The sequence below is a fragment of the Rhincodon typus genome, chromosome 20 (genome assembly GCF_021869965.1).
Source record: "Rhincodon typus isolate 14 chromosome 20, sRhiTyp1.1, whole genome shotgun sequence".
Taxonomy (NCBI): domain Eukaryota; kingdom Metazoa; phylum Chordata; class Chondrichthyes; order Orectolobiformes; family Rhincodontidae; genus Rhincodon; species Rhincodon typus.
Genome location: NC_063351.1, coordinates 39,842,628 through 39,867,236, shown reverse-complemented (window position 1 = coordinate 39,867,236; position 24,609 = coordinate 39,842,628). Strand labels below are relative to the sequence as shown.

The window sequence follows — 24,609 nt, the reverse complement described above, 5'->3', positions numbered from 1 at the left end:
ACACACACACACACACACACACACACACACACACACACACACACACAGACACACACACAGACACACACACAATGTGCAACCTCCACACAGCCAGTCGTCTGAGGGTGGGATTGAACCCTGGTCGCCGGTGAGGCGGCAGTGCGAACCACTGAGTCACCGTGCTGCCCCTGTAGGTGCCTTGAGGCTGTTGTCCTATGATTGAAGATTTGCAGATTGGAACCTGGCCCAGAATTACTCAAGCAGCAGAAATTTATTGTGGCCTCCATTAATACTGGGATAGCCCAGAGTCCCAGCATTCTGAGGGTAGAACAGCTTGGAGAACTACCTTCCCAGGGGCAGGACATCTGAGTACCACTCTCCAGTCACCAAGGAGAAGTGAACCTGCTCCAAATTGGCGAAAGGAAACAATAATTTACTTCACGTTTATTCACAGCCTCTGTTTTGTTTCAGATGTTGACATAATTGCCAAGTTTGCACAGCTGGAGTTTCGTCTTGGGGACACAGAACGGGCTAAGGCAATGTTTGAGAGCACACTGAGCAATTACCCCAAACGCACAGACCTATGGTCAGTCTATATTGACATGATGGTGAAGCATGGTAGCCAGGACGAAGTCAGGTTAGTCACACTGAGCCGGAGTCTAAAATCATATCGCTGCATCTCGATATCTCATGCTGCACAGCAAGTGGAACGGATTGAAGTGTAGTTTCCTGTTGTAGTTGAGGGAACACCATAGCTATCTGTGCTCTGCAAGATTCCAGACACCATGGAATAGTGACCAAATCCTCTGTTAATCGAGGCATAGCAACAGGCTGCAGGATACCAGTGGGAATTCTCTTGCTGTTTCAAATAGTCGCTGTGGGAGCTTTGATCTCACTGACGGTGCAAGTGGGCCCTAGATTATCATTTCATCGAAAGGGTGAAATGTCTGCCATTGTGGGGTCACCTCCGTACTGCAGCCTCCAGTTTGTACTTGGGGATCGGCAGTGAGGCTTGATCCTACAAACCTGGACGTATTGAGCTGATTCACGTGGTTTCTAAGTGTGACTGTAGGCCCAGCATACCCAACAAGAGGTCAGTGAGATGTTTCACTTCTTTCTGATGGCACTTATTATTGCTGTTTTTTGTCTCCAACACTCTGCCATTTGGTATGCAGCAGTGATAGAGCTCGGTTCACAGTCTGAAACACCACATCATCACATGGCACCTAACAATCCTTAACCAGTCAATAAGGTTAGCCCAGGCAGGTGAAAAGAATTTTGTGATTCAACTCCCAGATGTTCTGGAATTCTGAGCTGGAGTTACTCTGCATGAGCCCTGCGCCTCCTAAATCTGAGGCAGGGGTGGCTCCCACTGAGCCACAGGGTTAAGGAGAGAGGAGTGAGAAATATTGGCTGAGACACAAATAGGATTCTCCACAGTTGAATTGGTGCAATGAGATCATTCTTGCTCACCTGTTTGTTAGTATCCAGCCTGTGGGAGCTGTGCTAATTGTGTTCCTGCCTCCAGCTGTACGTGACCTGCAGCACAACATGTTAAAGAAGGTAACAGATTTCCTACTGCAGTGCAGACTATTCAGTTCAGAAATATCTTTGTTGTCTCTTTGCTTCCCAACTGAGCTAAGAATGGCTGCAGTCCAATAAAGGCAGCTAATACTTCAGCATCTTGAGTTAATTTCTTTTCCTAACTCAGCCTGCAGCCATTTTGCCCACCAATGAACACAAGGTTGGGAAGAAGCCAGATTGCTTTCCATCCTAGCAGCTGTCACTGAAGAGATATTCAGTCCAGTTGTTGCTGATGCATCCAAACCACGGACCCAGCAGAGGTCAGCTGACTGTCTGCGGTGCGGCCCAAATTGCTGACATCCACTCTGCAAAGAGGGAGCGGCTAGTGCAGTACTAATGTCACTGGATGAGGAATCCAGAGGCCCAAATTACTACTCTGGGGATGTAGGTTCAAATTCCATCACAACCGCTGGTGACATTTGAGTTCCTATGATAAGTCTGCAATTAAAGTCGAATCTAATGGTAATCGTTTCCTTTTCTGTCAGAAGTCCAGCTGGTTCACTAATGCCCTTTAGGGAAGGAAACTGCCATCCTTACCCGGCCTGGCCTACGTCTGACTCCAGACCCACAGCAACATGATTGACTCTTAACTGCCCTCCGAGATGGCAGGGCAAGCCACCATTTCAAGGGATCAGCAATAAATGCTGGTCCAGCCACAAATGCCTTCATGCCAATAATGTTTCTTTAGAAAACACTCCTTTTATTGTGAAAAAATACTGTTTGACACTATTTAAGTATTTTCCCGTGCTCTGGATTCCTGGCCGAGGATATAGTTTCTCTCTCTCTGCCTGTCATATGCATTTTCTGTCTCACTCCCTCTCTCTCTTTTTGTCTGTTGCCTTTCCCTCTCTCTGCCCCTCGCTCCCTTTTTATTATCTTGCACACACTGGTTCAGTTACTGCACTGAAAGACATTGTGTCAACTTGGAGTGAGAATGAAGGACCAGATTGGATAAGATGCAGAGTTCTCTTCAAAGGACATTAAAGATCAACTTGGCATTTTTTGATTATAATTTGACAGTAAGGCATTCATGTATTAATGCAGGTATTTCATTTACCCACTCTGGGATTTGAACTTTCAACTTCACGATATTAATCACTACTTACCAAATCCAAAATCTGTAAATTATTCATAATGTGGATTGTAGATTGAATAGTTCACAACAATTTATTAATCTCTACTTTCTAGGCATCTCTTTGAAAGAGTCATACACCTGAAGCTCGCGCCAAAGAAGATGAAGTTCTTCTTCAAAAGGTATCTAGAGTATGAGAAGAAACACGGGAGTGAGGAGAGGGTACAGGCCGTGAAGGAGAAGGCGCTGGAATATGTTGAGTCGACGAGCTTGTCTGTGGACAGCTAATTGGACTGCTCAATGGTTGTGTTGGACTCCGAGATTCCTTTGTTGGAGGAAGGGCAGTGCAGGAGAACTCTGGACAATCCAATGAAAATTCAATGCCCAAAAGCTTCTCCAATCCTTCAGCAACAGTTTGTCTTTGAAATATGTGTGGAGTTGAGAATCTGGTGTCTATTGCAATCTCAGACTCCAGTGCCTGCCTTGGCCTGCTTGCCTGAAGATAGCTGGTGTAGCAAAGCATCAATCTGGGGTGCTGTGGTTAGCTCACGGCCAAGTGCCACCTTGACCAGAACAGTTCTTGCTCCACATTCACTCCAACTGATGGTTAACTGAAAACATTCCTGCTGTTATCTTTCTATTGACAATGAATGTTATTCCCTCAAATAAAACCTAACATATTGCAAAGTGATTGTGCTAGTTTGGAAATCAGGACTCATGTTGTTAACGCAGCAATCGGTGCTGTGAAGTTTTGCCAGAGTCTACACGTCTTCCACTGCTCTCCACCCCCCTCGCCCATGATTAATGACAAGCCATGTCTTTAGGTCTGCAGTGTTTCAGCCCAGAATCCAGACTGCAGCATGTGATTGCAAACCTTTTTCGGTAAGTTGAGCAGACTCTTAAGTGTCTGAGTCTGTTTGGTGTCTTTTCCACTCTGTATCACAGCAATATGAAGACTGCAACTTCTGAACTCATGGAGAACAAGTTGACAAGGTCCAGGGGCCTGGCGTAGGGTGCGACCTCTCCCTGTTCTGGATGGAACTCAAACTGAGATGTTAGAGTGGAATAAAGGTATATGTGTTAAGGGGCAGCGTTTTACTGCATGAGCCTCTGTACAGGACTGACCCTGTTCTGACAATGTATGCAATAATGCCAGGGTGCTTCCTGATTTTGGGTGTTGCTGTCGGTCAGTGTCCAGTGTAAATCTCCTTCTGATCACTGACGCTCCTGCAAACAGTTTATTTTTCTCCATCAAAACACTTAATAATTTTGAACATTTCTAACTAATCTCATTAAAATGTACTTGAATGAGTTTTAATTGGTTCCTGAATTCCCTAATATCAGTGTCTAACCCCATCAAACTCACTCTGATTTCTTTCTTTCCAGCCATCAGCTTGGCTCAGAGAGGCCCCCAACCTGCCTCCCTTGCCTCTCATGCCTCTTAGTTGCCTGTGACACCTCATCCCACTATCTACAAGCATCACAATGGGCCACCTGTGCTGAATGCCTTGGGCCCTTTACAACATTAAAGGTGCTATATAAACGCTACAAATTGGGTATGGTGGAGCAAGATTATTAATCCAGGGAACTTGAAAATTTGATGGGGTGGTTGGTGGGGAGTTAATGTTGAAATGTAAAGCTGGTCTCCGTAAAAGTGACCGTGAAACTGTTTTGCCAAAGAACTCAAAGAAAATCTGCCGCCTATGTCTGTAGTCTGGTGAGAGTTACAAATTCTCAGCACCATCCTCACCCACTCTCAATGTGTGACTGCATAATCTCAGTAATGCGCTTGATGAAGAAGTTGCCCTGTTTTACTGATGTACAATAATGATCCCTTCATCAGAAAGAGTGAAGCAATCTTAACACAGCAATAATTGCAAATTAAAACTGGGGTGACATCAGATTTCCTGGAAAGCAGATATAAAAGGCAGAGAGCAGGGCTGACATCTTCAGCCTATTCAACCCATTGAGGTCTCATTGCTGTTCAGTTAGGTCATGGCTCATCTGATAATTTTCAACTCAACTTACCTGCCTTTTCCTCATAAATCTTGAATCCCTTACTGTTTAAAAATCTGTCTGTTCAGCCTTAAATATACATCATGACCCAGTCTCAACAGCCCTCTGTGGTAAAGAATTCCAGAAATTCACTGTCTTTTGACAGGGGAAGTTCTTTCTCTCCTCTCTCAGATTTGCAGCCTTATTCTGAGATTTTGTTCTCTGGTCCTAAACTCTCCCACAAGGGGAAACAACTTCTCTGCATCTACGCTGTGAAGTCCCCTAAGAATTTTATGTTTCAATATGGTCTCCTCTCATTCTTCTAAACTCCAATGAGTATAGGCCCAACATACTCAGTGTCTTCTCAGATAATCCCTAGACTTACCTGTAATGCCAGTATATCTTTCCTTACTTCACCTTTTTAAGACAACAAATCAGTCTGGGGTTAGATGGCCTCCCCTTCCCACAATCTAAATCTTCCTGTCACCTCTGTCTAATCTTGATGGTTCACCATTGGTTCTCAGCACCAAATTCTCCATTCCACTTCCTCCTCAAAAACTCATCGCTACATTTCCAGCACAAGCCAAGGATAATTTACTGCTGTGAGCTCAGCCAGTGACAGGTAGCCCCTTAGGACCCCTGGTTGGCCAAATGGAGCTGGTGACCCTAAACAGAGCTGTGATTGCTGCTGCCTGGGTTTAATGCAGTTCCAATTCAGGTCCCTCAATGTGCCAATCAGGTGTCTTATATTGGTTTTAACTATTCACTAGCATGTGTACCTCTAACACCCAAACTAATCTGCTTTTACACATTCCAGGCACAGGACGTTAGCCTCATAAATCGGACCCTTCACAACCATTTTATGCCTATTTAATGATCACAAGTGTCCAATTCTACACCCCTTGTAATAAATGACTGTGCCTATAAATTTATCAACACAAATATGCAATGATAGAGAAACTATTGCAAATGGTCTTGTTGTCCCAGAATTAATCAGGATCTGGCTCACAGTTCATCTCATCTGCTGTGCAATCTGAATGTCAGGTGAGAACAAGGTTAGGGTTAACTGTGATATATTACTTAGCCATTTGACCACAGAAGTATCAGCTCTGACCTGGAGGGTGGATACTTGGGGAAACTACTGCTAATTAGTTTTTCTGATTTCTGATTTCGGACCCCTTGGAGGCAGCAGTAGACTAGTCTTCAATTTAATAGTGCAGCTCCCAGAGGCAATGTGAGCTGTGAGGCCCTATGTCAAATACCTCTTGTGCACATTTAAACTCTATCCAGGGGCCCGTGGTGCAGTGGTAGTGCCCCTACCCCTGGACTGGGAGACCCGGGTTTAAGTTCCACCTGCTCCAGAGGTGTGTAATAACATAACTAAATAGGTTAATTATAAAAATAATTTTAAACAAAATTCAGAGGCTTATGAACCAACCAGAAGGCACTTCGAAAGGGGTTGAAATTCAAGTTAACACCAAACTGCTGAAGCTGCATTTGTCACTCAATTTTCTGAATGTTACAAATCAATGATTAACATCTCATCCAATATTGAATTATTGTGATGTCTGTGTTTTAATGTATATCACCAGAGATTATGGGCGCATTGCTGACAGTGCTTTTACATATTTTCAATAAAGACAAGCAGACATTTTGGACTAGAACCTTGGGAAGGAGTGAGTTATTACTAAAGATGAACCCACTCTTAGGAAGAATTATCAAGATGATAATAGTCACTGTCTCCTAACTCCTGTTTGCTTTACTTTACTGAGATGGTCAGTGGTTTGGAAGGGATGTGGATTCCATTGAGCTTATGAGAACAGAAAATTCAGGTGAGAGACAGTAGGTGAGAAGAGCAACATGTAGAAATTCACTGGGTTTTAACTATCAGCACTGGATGTATGCAGAATGGGTGACTGGAATTAGCAGAGAAAAGGGATTTGCAGCACTATGGCATCAGCACTCATTCCCAGCAAAAGCCTGCTTCCATATCAAAAATATCCAGCCAATTCTAGGGCACTAGTTTGGGTTATTCTTATTTGGATGGGGGAATCTCTGGCCAGGGCAGCATTTATTGTCCATCCCTAATAATCCTTGAGAAGGTGGTGGTGAGCTGCCTTGAAACACTGCAGTCTATGTGCTGTAGGTAGACCCACAATGCTGTCTGGGAGGAAATTACAGAATTTGTTGTTCATATCAGAATTGGTTCAGGGGTGGCCCTGTAGTCTCTACACTATTTTTGAGTCACAGAACTGAGACACACAACAGCAGTTGAGCGGTACAGCCCTGAGGGAGAGTTTTGCTGCCTGAGGCTTGGTTGTTCTTTAGAATGAGATGGCCAGGGTGGGATGCTGTTTGAAGGGTCGGTGCATATTTGATGGGCTGAATAGCCTCTATCTGTGCTGTAGGAATTCTATGATTCTATATATGGATTTGTATTAAGTTTTGAAGTTCACCAGATTATATCAGGAGTCAGGGGGAGGCATTTTAAAAAGTTTTGCTCCTGTGGTTTAGTCCTGAGGCATTGACTCCCAACAGGTGAGTGGACCAGGCAGAGACCAGGAACAAACAGGATTTTAATCCTCTGTGTTGACAATACCTTGCCAAAATGCTGTTTTAATATTCCATAATTCTTAAGTCCAAACCATCTAAGTATCAACAGTTAAAGTAAAAGTTGTTCTTCCTGTAAATGGATTGTCATGTCCCAGTATATTCTGAACTTCAAACTAATTTTTGCAGTGTTTTATGCTTTGTTGAAGAAGACAGTGAGATGGTCATCTCAGGATTAGTTTTATTGATTAGAACTCCAACCTGTTTCAAGGGATGATGTGGAGTTGCTGGCGTTATACTGTGGACAAGGTCAGAAGTCACAGACACCGGGTTATAGTCCAACGCGTTTATTTGAAATCACAAGCTTTTGGAACGCTGCCCCTTTGACTGGTGAAGAAGGGGCAGCATCACAAAAGCTTGTGATTTCAAATAAACCTGTTGCACTATAACCTAGTGTCATGACTTCTGACCTTGTCTCGAGGGAACAAAAGGAACCTTACTGACTTCTGCACTGATTCCTAATTCAGAGGGTATTAGCAGTTGAATGGGTCTCTTCACCTGAAAAGAGACTGGCTCAGATTTTCAAGGTGTAAAATCCTGAACATGCAATGAGTAATCTTCCTAACCACCCACTGTATTTGAAAAAGGATTTTGATCTTCGGAACAAGTCATATGCTGAAACACCCATTTCCTCTAGTCTCCTCTACATTGGCAAAGCAAAGCATAGACTTGGTGACCGCTTCACATGACACCAACATTCTGTCTGCAAAAAAGACTGAACTTCCAGTTGCCTGCAATTTCAATGCACTGCCTGAAATGTTGACTCTAATTCCTCTTTGTGGATGCTGACAGACTTGCTGAGATTTTCCAGCAACTTCTGTTTTTGTTACCCATTTCCTCTGCTTGCTTTTCAAACAGCAAAAAGCTGTGCTGCAGCCAGAGTTCCATCAGGAAACTACCAAACCATTGCAAGTCATCAAAGTGGAAAACAGTAATCTCATGAAAGTGGGAGAATAACCCCCACCATACAATCTATTCCAACTTCAAATTCACCAGAGAAACTAATTCCTGAGAATTTGATTGCAAGATACTCCAGAGCTTACTAAGAATCCTTAGCTTTACAAGATGTTTGCATCAACTCAGCTAAGAAACTATAACCCTGCCATAAAAGATACTTGAGATGGTCATAATGTATTATTTTATCTGCACTTGTATCTACCCATTGGTGTGTATGGTCAGGTGTATAAGATGAGTGTTTTAAACACTTGAATAAGTGTGAGATAATAAATAATCTTTATTTTAAAACTCACACAAAAAGCTTGCTGTGGATTTACTTAACTGGGAGAATCACTCTAAGGAGAAGAAAACACACATACCTTTTACATATGGGTAGTAGAAAGAAACACAATTTGTTTGTGATAAAGTATTTCCAGTACAGAGCCCAGTCCAGTCTCTTGTATGGGCACTTAAGTGGAAACATGACTTAAACTTAAACAGGTGCCTGCAATGAGTTGCAAACTGATATTCTGGTGCGTTGAAGGTGGATCATTATATCCATAATAAATCTATATGAGAATGTTACCACACTCCCTCCAGGTTTCAGTGTCCCATCCTGGATTGGCAGCAGTTGACCCTTGCTTTGAGAATAACATTTACTCTGGGTCATAATATTCAGCCATGGCTCTTCGTGTGATCGAACAAGCCACGTTTTGACTGGGAGGTCTTTGGGCTGAGGAAAGATATCCCTGGGGAGTGGGACTGGAGTGAAACATTTGCTCTGTTCTTCTCTGACACTGCTGACAGTGTGATACAGCTCAATGGACAAATTGTTCCTGTTTTGAATGAATTGTAGCAAGCTCCTCGCCGTCATTAATGTCTGTACTGCTGTGTTTGAAAGGGAGCATCAGAATGTCTTGGTGGCATTTTCTTTGCCTTCCCCTGGAACACTGGGCAGTCGAGGAACCAGGACCTGCACCAGCTGACAGTAACTCAGCAATACAATGATGATCGCAGAGGTAAATATGTAGCATCTCATAGCATCTTCCTCCTATACTGGGGCCCCATTGGGATAGTGGCTATAGTAAAGATGTCAGTCTTCACAAACCAAAGAAACAGACAGACACAACTCTCACACATCAAAGCGATGATTCAGACCTTGCTATAGAAGACAATATTCTCCCTACGTGGCGGAGGACATTTATTGGGGACTGGATTTACATCACCATTCTGATGAGCATTATCCTTCACACCCGTGTTCACATTCAATGGTGGTTTGCACTTGTGCCAGTTCCTCAGCAATTTATTCATATTCTTGCTGTCGGTGATACCAAAGAGCTTCTCCTGCTCTTCAGTTTCGAAATCATGGAGCCTTGGCATCTGATAGCGACTATAACCTCTGACCATCTCATCCTGAAATCCCTCAAAAAACTGCTGGATGCAGACCTTGGCGAAACTCTTGGCGTGTTCTGTGCACATTTCCTCAAACAGCTTGCGCTCGATATCAATGTAATGAGACCAATATTTTGTCTTCAGGAAGGCAACTTGGGTGAAGCAAGGTCGCATTGCTCTCACCAGGAAAGCCAAGAAAGTCATCATCAAAATAAAGCACCACCCCAAAGCCTGTGAGGGAGTAACACAAACATTCTCAGTTCACAGCCTCAACTGCAGGAGCACGACAGTATGACATTAGATACAGGGTGAAGCTCTCTCTACTCTTTTCAAACTGCCCTCCTTACACTGTCCCATCAAACATTCGCAGGACAGGGACAGCACGAGATTAGATTCAGACTAAAGCTCCTTCTACACTACCCCCATCAGACATTCCCAGGGCAGGTACTGCACGGGGTTAAATGTAAAGCTTTCTTTACATTGGCCCCATCAAACACTCTCCAAGCCAGGAACAGCACAGGGTTACACACCGAAAGACCACGGTTCAAGGCCTACATGTTTCAGAGGTGTGTAATATCATCTCTGAACAGGTTGGTTAGAAAATACCATATACAGAGTAAAGCTCTCTCTACTCAACTGAAAGTAAAGCTTTCTCTGCACTATCTGCATCAAACACTCCCAGGACAGCGACAGCAGGGGTTAGATACGAAGTAAAGATCCCTGTACTCTTTTAAACTGAAAATAAAGCTCTCTTTACTCTTTTAAACAGAACGTAAATCACTCTCTACGGTTTTAAGCAGGAAAGTTCCCTCTACACAATCCCGATCAAACATTCCCAGGACAGGTATAGGATGAGGTTAAATACAGAGCAAAGCTTCCTTCTACATGATCCCCATCAACTACTCCCATGACAAGTACATCACCGGGTTAGGTACAGAGTAAAGCTCTCTCTGTACACGGTTAGCTGCAGAGTAAAGCTCTCTCCACACTGAGTGATTTGCACCTTAATCCTGTATCTAACTGCCCCAATCGGTGTGTCTCCCTTCGCCCCCGGAGGCCTCACCTGAGACAGGCAGCGCAGGTAACGGACTGCTCCGTCCCGGGACAGGGCGCTTTGCTGCGGGAAGATGTCAGGACAGGGGACAGAGGCGAGAAGGCGGCGGAGCTGGGGCTGAGCCGGTAGGGCTCCGGACAGATTGAGCCCCAGCCTCCGAGGCTCCAGGCTCTCGCTGAAGGCGCAGGTGAAGCACTTTCCGTCCAGGAGGGTGACACTGAGCCAGATGAGCGGAGCAATGAGCGCTCTCTGGGCCATCGAGCAGAACATGTAGCGGAGAACCCCCGGCTCCTTGGCCCGCATCCCCTCGGGCCTCCGGCACTCCTCCGCCAGCACAGACACGTTGTTGTTTAATACAAAGCCCAGGAGGAAGAGCACCAGCGGCGGCACCGACATCACACCCAGGCCGTACAGCAGGTTGTAACCGGGTAGACAGGGACAGTTAAACTCGAAAGCTGAATAAATCTGAGCACTAGCCAGAGCCAGAATCCCACACAGCCCGTTCAGGAAGGATTCCTGGTTAGACTGCAGGAACTGGAAAATCATCCGGAATTTATCCATTCTCCCGCTAAGGAATATTGAGAACCCCCTCACCTTCTTTCTATATCCCCTCTCTCTATTTTCCTCTCTGTCTATCCCCCACCCTCTGTCTATTCCCCTCTGTATATCTCGCACCCGCTGTCTATTCCCCCCTCTCTATGCCACTCTCTCTACCCCCTCCTCTTTCTTTATCCCCCCATCCACTTCTTCCTCCCTCTCTCTATCCTCCCTCTCTCTATTTACTCCTTTCTATCCCCTTCTCCCTCGCTTTATCCCCCAAACTCTGTCGATTTCCCTGTCTCTGTTCCACTCTCTCTACCCACTCTTTCTCTCTCCCCCTCTCTATCCCCTTCCCCCTCTATAAATACCCCTCTCTCTACTGCACCTTTCTATTTCCACCTTTGTCTCTATCTCCCCTTCCCCCTCTCTCTAACCATTCAATTTCTCTATTCCCCTTCTCCATTTCCCCTCTCTATCTGCTTCTATTTCTCTATCCCCTTTCTCTGTTTCTTTTTCCTCTCTCTCTATTCCCTGGTCTCTCTCTATCCCCCTCTTCCTTCTCACACCATTTAACTTTGTCTCTTGTCATTTTCCCAATTCCCTTCCTCTGCCATTGTCTCTATCTCTCTTTGCTTCTGGGTCTAACCCTATTTTTCTATCTGTTAGTCTGACTCTATCCTTCAGCCTGTTTCACTACTGCTCTTTATTTGTTTGCAATCTGTCTTGCAAACCAGGCTCCTCCCCTAACCACAGCTAGATAGAGCCACTGGGACACAAGGCCTATCCTCTGACTTTAAAACAGTTTTAAAACGCTTGACTTCCAGGGCCACATTTGACTACGTGTGGCATGAAAAAGCCCTAACCAAACTATGCTCAATGGGAATCGGTGGAAAACTCGCTGCTGGTTAGAATCATACCTAGCACAAAGAAGGAGGTCAGTCAGCTCAGCTCCAGGTCATCTGTGTAGAGTTCCTCAGGGTAGTTTGCTATGCCCAGACACCTTCACCTATGACCTTCCCTCCATTGGAAGATCAGATGTGAGGATATTCGCTGATGATTGCACAGTGTTCAGGACCATTCAGAATTCCTAAGATAATGAAGCAGTCTAAATGCAGCAAGAACTGAACAAAACCTACCATCGAATTGCTGTGGCTACAAGATCAGAGACTGGGAATTCTATGGCAAGTAACTTACCTCCTGACTCATGAAACCCTGTCTACCATCTACAGGGCTCAAGTGTGATGGAATACTACCCACACTCAAGAAGCTCAACACAATCCAGGACAAAGCAACCAGCTTGATCGGTATCACATTCACAAGCATTCATTTGCTCCAACCTCCGACATTCAGTAGCGGCAGTGCATACCATCTACAAGATGCACTGCAGAAATTCACCAAGACTACTCTGATAGTACCCAGAAGCACAAGGTCAGCAGATACCTGGGAACACTACCATCTGCAAGTTCACCTCCAAACCACTCACCATCCTGTCTTGGAAATATATCGCCATTCCTCCAGTGTTGCCAGGTCAAACTTCTGGAAATCCCACCCCAAAAGCATTGTGTGTGCACCGACATCTCAGGAACTGCAGTGGTTCAAGAAGGCAGGTCACCAACACCTTCTTAAGGGCAACTAGGGTTGTGCAATAAATGTTGCTGTAGCCATCAACACTCATGTCCCATGAACAATTAAAATAAATGCACTCTCGTGAATAAACAGGAGTAGAGACATATAAATTCCAATCCCATCATGACTGATTAGATTTTGTTTAAAGTAGCTCTAGTCGCGTTCTTTTAGCTTAATATAATGGGAAAACAATTCATTCTACAAGCTACAATTCTTTAGTGTTTTTCAGTTTTCTTCATTACAAATTATTAAAGTTTCTCTGGGATTGGTAAACTCTGCATGAAATGAGAAACTGCATTGTAAACACAGCTCACCCCCAGCGAAACTGATCAAGTGTTGGGTCTTCGATGCAATTATATTAGATGGTTTAACTTCAGTTGAGATACAATCAGTAGTAAAGGGTACTGGGGGAGAGAGATTACTGAGTGACAGTGTGAGGAAGATGGATTAACATCAGTTGAGATGTGGTCAGTAACGCAGGGAGCTGGTTGGAGGGTTATAGAGTGGAAGTATAAATTAGGGTGATAAAACAGATGCAATATAATTGAATTTTATTGAAACATTTGATAAGGTACAAGACAGCAGAGTCATGAATAAGGTTGGATTATATCCAATAGTTTTTTTTTCTGTGGGAGCGTCTTAAGAGCAGCGAGCATAATCTCAGAGTAAAGCATCACCCATTTAAGATAGAGATGAGGAGGAATTTCTTCTCTCACAGGGTAATGAACCTGTGGAATTCTTTAGCATGCAGAGCTGTTGAGGCTGAGTCATTGAGTATATTCAAGGCTGAGAGAGACATATTTTTAATCTGTAAGGGCATCAAGAGTTATGGGGAAAAGGCAGAAAAGTGGAGTTGAGGGTAATCAGATCAGCCAAGATCTTATTGAATGGTGGAGCAGACTCAATGGGCCGAATGGTCTACTTCTGTTCGTATGTTTTACGGTCTTATCGGTAATGAGTTAATAGCAGCAAAGAGAGAATGAGGGTTAAAGGTTCTTATTCAGATTAACAAATGGTCGGAAGTGATGCTCCATGAGGATAGGCATTGGGACCACTACTGCTTACAATTTATACAAGCAATTTGTACTGGGAATTTCAAATACCATTTCAAAATTTGTGGATGACACCAAATTGGTGAATGAGTTTTTGTAGAGAGCTGTGACAAAATAAGGAAAGCCTTGAATAAACTTGCGGAGTGGATATGTAATTGACAAACTGACCTCAATGTAGCTAAGTGTGAATTAGTATATTTTGGCAGGAAGAATAGGAGATGGCATATGCTTTGAAAATAAGTATCTAAATGGGAGAGGAACAGAATGATCTGGAGGTATAGATACACGACTCCCTGGAAGTAGTGACAGGGGTTAATAGACCAGTACAAAAAAAAACTTGGGTCCAATTTCAAAGGGACTGCGATTTTGAATAATTTTGTACTTCACTGAACTGGACAAGCCATATAAATAGTATGGCTGCAATGCAGGTCAGAGGCTTGGAATCCTGCAGGGAGTAACCCGCCCCCCCTGACTCATCAAAGCTTATCCACCATCTACAAGGCACAAGTCAGGAGACAGACCTGGTACAAAGGAAGATGGTTGTTGTTGGAGATCAGTCATCTCAGCTCCAGAACATCTTTGCAGGATTGTTTTGGGGGGTCCAAGAGGAGGAACAGAACACTGTTAGGGGGTGGGGGTGACAGGGAGTGGGAGATAGAGCTGTGGTGGTGGCAGGGTGGGTGGTAGTGACGAGGGTGTTCAATGCTTCGATTCCTGCAAGTCCTGGACTGTGAAAGGGAATTGAAGACCCTGCAGCCCTCCAGATTCAATATCGAGTTCAATAATTTTAGGGCCTAACTCTCCCATGTCCCAGTCCCCTACCCCACACACCAGGCCTTGTTACCACATAGCCTGCCATTACACACCATATGTTGTTAGTCTCTAATGGTCCCCATTAACAATATTCACCCTCCCAGCCTGATCTTTATCAACTCTTTGTCTGTCCAACTGCTCTTCTTTCTCTTTAGGTTCTATCCTATCGTTTACTCCCTACCCCATCCTCTTCTCCTTTTTTCTGCATATAAACTGACGTTTTCCCAGCCACCATCAGTTCTGAGGAAGGGTCACCGGACCCGAAATGTTAACTCTGTTTTTTCCTTCACAGATGCTGCCAGACTTGCTGAGATTTTCCAGCAACTTTGTTTTTGTTGTAGGGAATTGAAGGGTTTGGTGTGAAAGAGAGGATGGAGTCGTTGAAACTTGTCAAACGGGCGGCTAATTCTGATCTGCATAACCGATCAGGGCAAACTCCATCCCTTATTCCCTGAAGAAAGCTTCCGAAGCGGACTTTGAGTTGAGACATTGGAGAGCTGGATGAGGAATGTGATGTGATTTCATTTGTTGACTGAATCCTGTTTAAATCGGAACATATTTGAATATACTTGAATAAATGTGGAGTCTTTGAATGGCAAAGTCAATTTCCTGACGTGCAATTTCCCTATGATTTAAAACAACCTTCCCCAAGGGCAAATGATAGGTTCTTTCCTGTTTTTATCTTTAAAGATATACCTTCCCGATGAATAGACACAGCTTACCAAGTCTGATTCAATAAAATTCCAGAAATTTCGAAGTAGATTTCTACCCTTCCCTTTAAATACCCCCACCATCCCATAAATAACACCCCACACCCAGTTAATAGACTGTTCTCCCAGTAAACATGCCCTCCAGATCTCCAACCACTAAATACTTCTTTCTTTCATTAAACACACCTTCCTCTCATTAAATACACTCTCTGACCAGCAAATACCCTCTGTTTGATTCAATTAAAACTGAAACGTATTAGGAAGTTAAGAATGATGGAGGGGAGTTGGGTTTAATTTAGTTCACATTTCTGCTGAATTGCTGCACAGAATCATCCAATTCCCTTTTGAATCAAGTTGAGGTATCCACCTCATCTTCCTGAGATCAGTGCCAACGTTTACTTTCTTTATTTTTTTGTGGGATGTGGGCATCGCTGGCAAGATTTTGTTGCCCATAGCTATTTGCCCTTGAACGCAGTGACATGCTTGGTCATTCTGGGGGCAGTTAGGAGTCAACCGCATTGCTTCAGGTCTAGAGTCGCAAGCAGGCCGGATAGGGTAAGGACAGCGGGTACTCTTCCCTAATGGGTATTGGTGCATCTATGAGTTTTAAACAAGTTTCATGATCAGATTTTATCAGTCTTAATTTAAATTCCATCAGCATCTGTGGTAGGATTTGAACCCATGGCCCCTACAGCAATAGCCTAGTGTTTAGGATTATTAAATCAGTGACATTACCACCATGCTACAGTCTCGGCCTTACTAAATTTGGGAAAAAATAGTGTCCAACCCTCATTAGGAGGACTCTCATTTCCATGACTGAAACACAACATCTAGTTGTGATGACAGTAACATTTGGGGAATGTTAAGTGAGAACTGATTGGATATCTGAGGGATTGCAGACCAAGAAAGATTTCAGATGGACACAGACCTTCCGGAGGCTGGGCTGTATCTAAGGGCATTTTGGAGCCGTTTCCTTTTGAACTTCTCCATTTGTGAAGACATTTTCTTTCTCCAATGTGGAATGTTGAATTCAAAAAGTGAGGAAAACAAAGCCAGTGATCCCTGCCATATGTACAGTAACTCCTGCACTGTGTACAGCAATCCCTGCTCTGCACACAGTAATCCCTGCTTTGTGTAAAGTGAAATCTGCCATAATGTACAATAATCCTTGCTGCATGCATAGTGATCCCTATAGTATGTACAATAATCCCAACTGAATCTACAGGAATCCCTGCTGTGCATACAGTCATCAATGCTGAGGGTACAGTCATCTGTGTTGAGTGTACAGTCATCCGTGCTGAGGGTACAGTCATCCGTGCTGAGGGTACAGTCGTCCGTGCTGAGGGTACAAACCCTGGTACTTGCCTCCTCTGTATACGGCTGTGTATCTGAAACCCGCTAAGTCAGAGGATGATGATTGTACGATGTACTCCAATGCTCACTGTGTTGTGACCTCCAGCTGTTTGCATACATTTGACACTGATAAACTTTCAATCATTACTGAGCGTATTTAATGTTAATATGCAAACAGTGTGTAAATTGACTTGGGGCACCTGCAGGCATTAAAGTCATTGTCTCATTGCCCTCATTATTCAGGAGTTCTGAGCCTGTTGCATCAGTAAGTTTATGGCTGTACCTCAATCCCATTCAACCTGTTAGTTCCATATCCCTCAATCCCTTCCCTGCCAGAAACCAATCAAAAAGCTTCTTGACAACCCCGGCTGACTCTATAGCCGTGAAAAGTAGTTATGTCGGATGCAAAAACTCAACTCTGTTTCTCTCTGCCCAGATGCTTCCAGACGTGCTGCACCTCTCCAGCTATTTCTGTTTTTGACCAGAGAACAGTACTTTGTAACAGAGTAAACAGATTTGAAGACAGACTTGTGAGTAAACGATACTTTCCATACACACAGAACTGCACAGGAAACAAATATACAGCATTATCATCCAGTATTGGGCCTGGTGGCCGCCAACAGTGCGGCACTCCCTCAGTACTGACCCTCTGACAGTGCAGCACTCTGTCAGTACTGACCCTCTGACAGTGCGGCACTCCCTCAGTACTGACCCTCTGACAGTGCGTTACTCCCTCAGTACTGACCCTCTGACAGTGCAGCACTCCCTTAGTACTGACCCTCTGACTCCCTCAGTACTGACCCTCTGACAGTGCGTTACTCCCTCAGTACTGACCCTCCAACAGTGCAGCACTCCCTCAGTACTGACCCTCTGACTCCCTCAGTACTGACCCTCCGACAGTGCAGCACTCCCTCAGTGCTGACCCTCCGACAGTGCGGCACTCCCTCAGTACTGACCCTCTGACAGTGCAGCACTCCCTCAGTGCTGACCCTCTGACAGTGCGGTACTCCCTCAGTACTGACCCTCTGACAGTGCGTTACTCCCTCAGTACTGACCCTCTGACAGTGTGGTGCTCCCTCAGTGCTGACTCTTCAACAGTGCAGAACCCTCTCAGTGCAGACCCTCCAATAGTGCGGCACTCCCTCAGTACTGGTTCTGATTAAATCATGATCAAGAACTTTTTTTCTTTCACTGAGCAGACTTTATTATCAAGTTGTCCTTTAACACATTGTTTCATACAGAAAGCAGAAATTCTGAAGATTGATAGAATTGAGAAATAAAATGTGACTTTGTCATTATGAATTTCTACAACATTCAGCACTCTCCCTGCCTGGAATACCATCCTGACCAACGGGGTATTACTGGCAACTATAACATGTTAATTGTTATGTGTCACTCTATCATCTGGTTCAAGTTGAATCAAATGTCAAACTGTGTCCAAGGTCTCCCCATCACACACTCTATCTACCTCTCCCTCTTTCTCACTTCCTTCCAATCCTCTCTTTCCCCTTCTCACTCTCAGCTCTCACCTCTTTACTGTCTGTGTATCTTTTCCAGCAGTAGAGTGGAGTATACAGAGTGTTAAAGCCTGTTTATATCAGCTCATTGGGTGTGAACCTCGTTATCTTGCTCTCTTTAGCCAGTGAAAGAGAAAAACACAGCGAAGGACACAAAGTATGAGAGAGTGTGAGAAAGTCAAAATCATATGGCGACTTTGCTTCCTCCTCTCCTCGGCTTCCTCACTCTTCCCTTTTTTCTCTGTTGCGGTCCTTTTCTATTTTGCTTTTGTTTTTCTATGTTCGTTCCTAGTTTCCAACCATCACCCTGTGCATCTCTCCCCAGTACGGACAGGAGAGTGACCTACGGGAGAGGGACCGGTTCAGGAGAGTGACCAGTGCAGGAGAGTGGCTGTAAAGGAGAGTAAACAGTTCAAGAGACTAATCTACAAGGGAGTGACCCATACACTGGTGTGAAGGGAGCAGCAGAGGTGATAGTTACTGGACAGTGATCCAAAGGGGAAGGAGTGAATTTGTTTTTGATGTTTGGTTGCATGGTAAGGGGTCCTTGTGGTTGGAGTTGACTTTGTTGAGGGAGCTGGTCAGAGAGGCCCCATGACTGAGGTGAACTTGCTCCTATAGCACTGTGTGTTTGACAAGGCTGAGTGGGGCTGCGGGTTGCTCCTGAAGCTGTGGTGGATCCCTGGTTGTACCAGGGTCAGTATTCACTCGGTACTGACTGATAGGCCTGATATTCAGTGGGGGTTTAGTGTTGAACCACTTTGTCAGGAGGTTATCAAGTTGCTCCTTGTTTGTGATGCCATGAAGCGGGTCTCCCTCAGCCCCCCTTACATGGTTATCATGGCAATACATCTGGAACCCATCCTGCATGCTGTCGAAAAACTGGATGACATAGTGATGGGCAAATCCTCGAGCGTGCTCACAACAGGTCTCTTCAAACACCTTCTGCTCGATGTCGATGTAGTTGCTCCAGTACCGGCTCTGGAGGTAGGTGACATGTTTGGAACATGGCTTGAGGCAGCGAGAGAGGAATGCAGTCAAAATCAGAACCAGGAGGATGGTCCACCCTAGAGTCTAAAGACAACAATTAACAAACAGCCATTGGCACAGCAAGGTTGTATATTTACAAAGGAGGCTAAAGGACGGGAGAGTGACTGAGGGAAACTCTGAGGGACAGAGGGGTTACTCAGGTCTAAGGTCCTATATCATGATCCCAGTTGGGAGACCGAAGGATCTCAGAGTGATGGAGGGGGAAAGTCAGGATAGAGGGACTTGAGAATTGAGGAATGAGAGCGGTGAGATTAATGAAATTAAGTCAGGTGCTGTTAAAGAAAGCTGGTTTACCTGTCGAACAAGTGACCCAGTCACAGCAAATACAGCCCTGTTCAAATGACAGTCCCATAACAGCCTTTTATTTACAGTTTCAGCACTGAGAGTGGAACTAACTCAACATCCCATGGCAATCAGCATTAACCAGCGACTTAGTACGGCTCTCTCTGTGTCACTCAGCTGTCCTCCCATCTATAACAGGTTAGAACTGGGAGACGCTAACATTTCATCCCATGGATTTCAGCTTCTACCCAACCTGACAGAGTGTGAAGGTTACCAATTGGAGACTGACATTGGGCAGACACTGCGTGTTCTCAGTTTCGATTTGTCCCTGACTTTCCTGCCCCTCGTTTACTCTCTCAACACACTCCCTGATTTTGACCGTCTGGATTAACTCTCCCACTTAACCTCCTCTGCTGTACGGAGCTCCTGTAATTGCTCCACGTTCACTGAGGTCCCCCGAGGTGGCCCTACACAGGTCCAGACTGTGGGAGGTCAAAAGGCCATTCGGCCGGTTGTTTGGTTACGTACATGCCCAGGTGTCCTTGGAGAGGGAATAGACAGCATCCATTGTCTTACTGGAGAACCATGGTTGATGGAAACCGCTGGGGCTAGTGTGCAGTGATAATCACTGCATTCATATTTTAATTTGATTTTGTTCATTTAAATTTTCAATTTTTTTATCGCTACAGTGCCCCTTTAAGGGGCCTGCCACCTCTTCATTTGGATCAATTTGTTTTAATTTGGTTTGATGAGTGGTTTGGGCACATTCAAAGAATTGGTACCGTTCTAGTAAAGTGGAGGCAATGGTGTAGAGGTACATCACTTGGCTGGAAATCCAGAAACCCAGGCTCAGTGCTCGGGAGAAATGGGTTTGAACCATGGAAGATGGTGAAATTTGAATTTTTAAAAAATCTGGCGTTAATTGCTGGTTGTTGTAAAAACACGAATGCTCTTCATGGCAGGAAATCCGCCATCCTTTCCAGATCTGGTCTCCACATGACTGCAGAACCAAAGCAACATGGTCGGTTCTTAACTGCCCACTGGGCAATTAGGGATGGGCAATAAATTCTGGCTTAGCCAGCGATGCCCACATTCCATGAATGAATAAAACAAAATCTCCTGGACACCCTTTTACCCCTCAGCCTTGACATCCTGCCTAAGTTGAATACGATCCCATTTGATTTGAGGCCAGTTTACCTGAGATACTGAGCGCAGGTACCTGTACACCGCTCTCCTGGGGAAGCTGAGGTTGTGGTGAAGCTGGTCAGCTGTGAGGTCCTTGCAGGGCACCTTGGACAGAAGGATCAGCAGATCTCCTCTAGACCAACTGCTCACGTTGACGAATCGAGCGGGATCCACCGAGGTGCTGAAAGCACAAAGAACGCATTTGCCATCCAACAGGGCAACGACGAGCCAGATGACAGGAGCGATGGCCGCTCTCTGGACTACAGCGAGGAACATGTAATGGAGTAAAGATGGGTCCTTGGTCCTCTGACTCTCCGGCCGCAGCCATTCCTCCAGCATCAACAGCGAGTGTTTGTTGACAATAATGCCACAGAAGAAGAGGATAATGGGTGGGATAAACATGACCCCAATCCCATAGACCATATTGTAAATGGGCAAACACGGGCAGATGAATTGAAAAGAGCTGTAGATCCGCATACTTGCCAAGGCCAGGATTCCACAAATCCCATTCATCACTGACTCGGAGTTGGATTGGAAGTGGCGGAAGATGCTGATGAAGCGATCCATGGTGGTCAGATTTGGGAATGATTTGCAGGAACAGAGCCAAGAGGTAACAAACCGTCAAGTGAGAATTCGACTTTTCACTGAGAGCTTGGGTGCTCGGCTAATCCTAACCCACCCCTGTCACACTCAGATTCGCTGACATTTGCTTTAAATTGGCCAACCAATTGGTCGAGGAGCTGTCACTCAAAGACAGACAGGTGTGTGCGCAAAGGGCACACCTGTCCACCAGGTGGGGCTGCTGAACAGAGATTTGCATTAAAGTGACTTAACTGTTTCAATGTGAATGAATCTGGAGTAACCCCATCATACATTGTCATGGTGCGGGGCAGCAGCTCATTATTTCTGGCATGGAACCATCACAGAGAAACAGTGTGGCTGGAAATAATGTGCATGAATGTGGAGGAAATGAGGGAGATCGATGCTATGATGCTCGTTTGGAGAGCCAGTGCAGGAACAATGGGCCAAACAGCCTCCTTCCATGAGTCTGTGATCACATGGGTAGGAAGAGCTCAGCCAACAACAAGAATCTGCATTTACATTGCACTTTTACAGCATCCAGGGTGTTAAATAGGCATAGTGTTTCATCATAAAAACAGAAAGTGCTGGAGAAATTCAGCAGATCTGGCAGCATCTGTGGAGAGAGAAACAGTGTTAACATTTCAAGACGGATATGATTCTTCTTCAGAGCTTAAAGTGTTGCAAATCTGTGCTTCTTATGCAGCAGATAGAGGGGGAGGAGGAATAGATTATGAGGGTGTCCAGAGCAAAAGACAAATGGGGTTGCTAATGATGGTGAACGGAAGGTAGAGATGGGAAAACGGCTGTAAATGAAGGTGTGAAAAGGAGAAAATTAATTTACTCTCCTGAGAGCAAAGTCACCAAGACACAAGGAAGTTGTGTATGTCTGTGCGTGTTTGTGTTTCTGTATGTGTGTCTGTATGTGTGTATGTGTGTGTGTCTGTGTGCATGTGGCTATGTGTGCGTGTGTGTGTATGTATGTGTGTGAGTGTGCGTGTGGGTGTGTCTGTGTGTGTGTATGTGTGTGTGGGAGAGTGTGTGCAAGTGTGTGTCTGTATGTGTGTGTATGTGTGGGAGAGTGTGTGTGTGTATGTGCATTTGTCTGTGTGAGTCTGTGTGTGTATATGTGTGTTTGCATGTGTGTGTGCATGTGTGTGTCTTTATGTGTGTGTGTATGTGTGTGCATGTGCTGTGTCTGTATGTGTGTGAGCATGGATGTGTGTCTGTATGCATGTATGTGTGTGTGTATGTGTGTGTGTGCGTGTATGTCTGTGTGTGTGTTTGCGTGTGTGTGTACATATTTGTGTGTATATGTCTGTGTGTGTGTGTGCTTGCATGTGTGCACATGTGTGAGTGTGTGTGTGTCTGCCTGTCTGTCTATGTGTTTTTGCCTGTGACTTTGTGAGCATGTGCATGTGTGCTTTGCTCTGTGTCCGCACACATGTGTACTTTAGCCTCTGTGTATTTGTGTGTGTGTGTGTCTGTCTGTCTGTCTGTCTACGTGCTTCTGTCTGTATGTGTCTGCGCACGTGTGTGTGTGCTTTGCTCTGTGTGTGCATGCGTGTGTGTACTTTTGTCTCTGTGTGTGTGTGTGTGTGTGTGTATGTGTATGTGTGTGTGCTTTTGTGGATGTCTGTGTGTGCATGCGTGTGTGCTTTTGCCTGTGTGTGCGCATGTATGTATGTGCTTTTGTGTGTGCATGTGAATGTGTGCATGTGTTTGTGTGCTTTTGTGTGTGCGTGTGTGCTTTTGTCTGTGTGCACTTGTGTGTATGTTTGTTTTTGTGTGTGTCATTGTGTGTGAGTGAGTATATGTGTGTGTGTTAGTGAGTGTTAGGGGAGTGTAGGAGTGTCAGAGGTGGGGTGAGGGGTAGGTCATAGGATGTAAGAAATGTGGAGGATACAGAGGTGATGCTTGCAAATTGTAGAATTCAAAGTCGAATACTAAAGCTTGTAAAGTGGCATGGCAGAAAATGAGGTGCTGTTCCTACAGCCTGATCTGCAATTTGTTGGAATACTATAGCAGGCCCAGGACAGAAATGTTTGCCTGGGAGCACAGACATTTATTGAAATGGTCTGTACAGACAGATAACCACAAGTTTGGTTGTAAAGACAGATTTAAGATAAGGAGATAATTCCGGAGCTTTGGAAGCAACTGAAGGCAAGGTCACCAGTGGTACAGCAACTTACATGATGGATGATCAAAAGGCCAGAACTGAAGAAAGTTAAAGATCTTGGTGGCTTGTGGAGCTAAAGGAATATTTTCATTGTAATTGTAAAATTGTACGAAAGTATTAATATCTAAAATGTAACATTGCCACTGCAACATTCTGGTGTTAACTCCTTCTTTGGGTCTGCAAAGCTTGCTTTAAGCAGCCTGTTCCTCTCTCACACAGAGCCTGCCTGACCCTCTGAGGATTTCCAACGTTTTCTGTGTTCATTTGATAGCCTCATGGCAATTTGTTATATTGAGTTCTTCTTCACCGTATGACCAGAACATTGAACACTGTGAAAGCAGCCTGGCTAATGCTGTTTCTAGTCAATCTCCAGGAGAGGATTGGGGATTATCTAGTTGGAGGTACATGACCACCAGCATCACTTTCTACATTAGATGGTACGGTGGTAATGATATTGCGTTAGTGAGTTCAAGCCTGGGTTAATGTTATGGAGTCAAATTCCACTGAATTTAATTCAATAAAATATGGTGTCCAGAACTGATCCCAGTGACCTGAGACTAGGTCTGACTATGGCTCTGTAAATAGCTACCTGGGTTGTGCTAAAAAGGCTGCAGCCTGACTCATGAACCAGGCCAGATTGCTACCTTGGCTCTGCAGGGATTGTCTACTGCTTCCTAAAGCCACATACAAAGCAAAATGGAGTGTCTGTCTGCGCTCTGACACTGTCAGGTCAGATCCAACTTTGCTCATCACTTCCCTCTAAATTCTGTCACTCAGAGATATTCAACCCTTAATCTCTAAACCTCTCTCTGACTAGCTAGTCTACCTAATTCCGAATGCTGGTCTGCTATTAATGTGGAATACCCTGATTTTAAACAGAAAGGTACTCCTCTAACCCTCCCACCCAATTCTTGACTTCAAGGAGTTTTGAAACATTACGATCAATGGTCTATACTCTCTCTTCCTCAGCCCCTGAATTCTCTCGATCTGTGGTCTTTTAACATTTTAGCTTTGATTAAAGTGACCTTTCTCCATGTTGGTAGGTGAGCAGGAGATGTCCTGGACAACATTCCACCCTTAACCAATGCCACTAAAAATTAA

General features: G+C 44.7%; 3 protein-coding genes across 6 annotated transcripts in view; 1 reads left to right on the top strand and 2 right to left on the bottom strand.

Annotated features, from left to right (window-relative positions):
* Positions 1–3,326, top strand: part of pdcd11 (programmed cell death 11) — a 61,155-nt gene extending 57,829 nt beyond the window's left edge. For all 4 annotated transcript variants that reach the window (XM_048608878.1, XM_048608877.1, XM_048608879.1 and 1 more), the window contains exons 36-37: positions 451–616; positions 2,752–3,326. In XM_048608878.1, coding sequence (XP_048464835.1) covers positions 451–616; positions 2,752–2,923 — 338 coding nt within the window. In that variant the 3' untranslated portion in view covers positions 2,924–3,326. The remainder of the gene's footprint in view (positions 1–450; positions 617–2,751) is intronic.
* A 5,124-nt stretch (positions 3,327–8,450) lies between these two features.
* Positions 8,451–11,190, bottom strand: LOC109918931 (calcium homeostasis modulator protein 1-like). The gene is made up of 2 exons (XM_020518877.2): positions 10,632–11,190; positions 8,451–9,799 (listed from the first exon to the last, which is right to left on the bottom strand). The coding sequence occupies exons 1-2, from the start codon at positions 11,181–11,183 to the stop codon at positions 9,329–9,331; spliced, it is 1,023 nt and encodes a 340-aa protein (XP_020374466.1). The 5' UTR covers positions 11,184–11,190; the 3' UTR covers positions 8,451–9,328.
* A 6,759-nt stretch (positions 11,191–17,949) lies between these two features.
* On the bottom strand, positions 17,950–21,394 carry LOC109918934 (calcium homeostasis modulator protein 3-like). Its single transcript, XM_020518879.2, has 2 exons — positions 20,763–21,394; positions 17,950–19,307 (listed from the first exon to the last, which is right to left on the bottom strand). The coding sequence occupies exons 1-2, from the start codon at positions 21,315–21,317 to the stop codon at positions 18,849–18,851; spliced, it is 1,014 nt and encodes a 337-aa protein (XP_020374468.2). The 5' UTR covers positions 21,318–21,394; the 3' UTR covers positions 17,950–18,848.
* Positions 21,395–24,609: the final 3,215 nt, after the last annotated feature.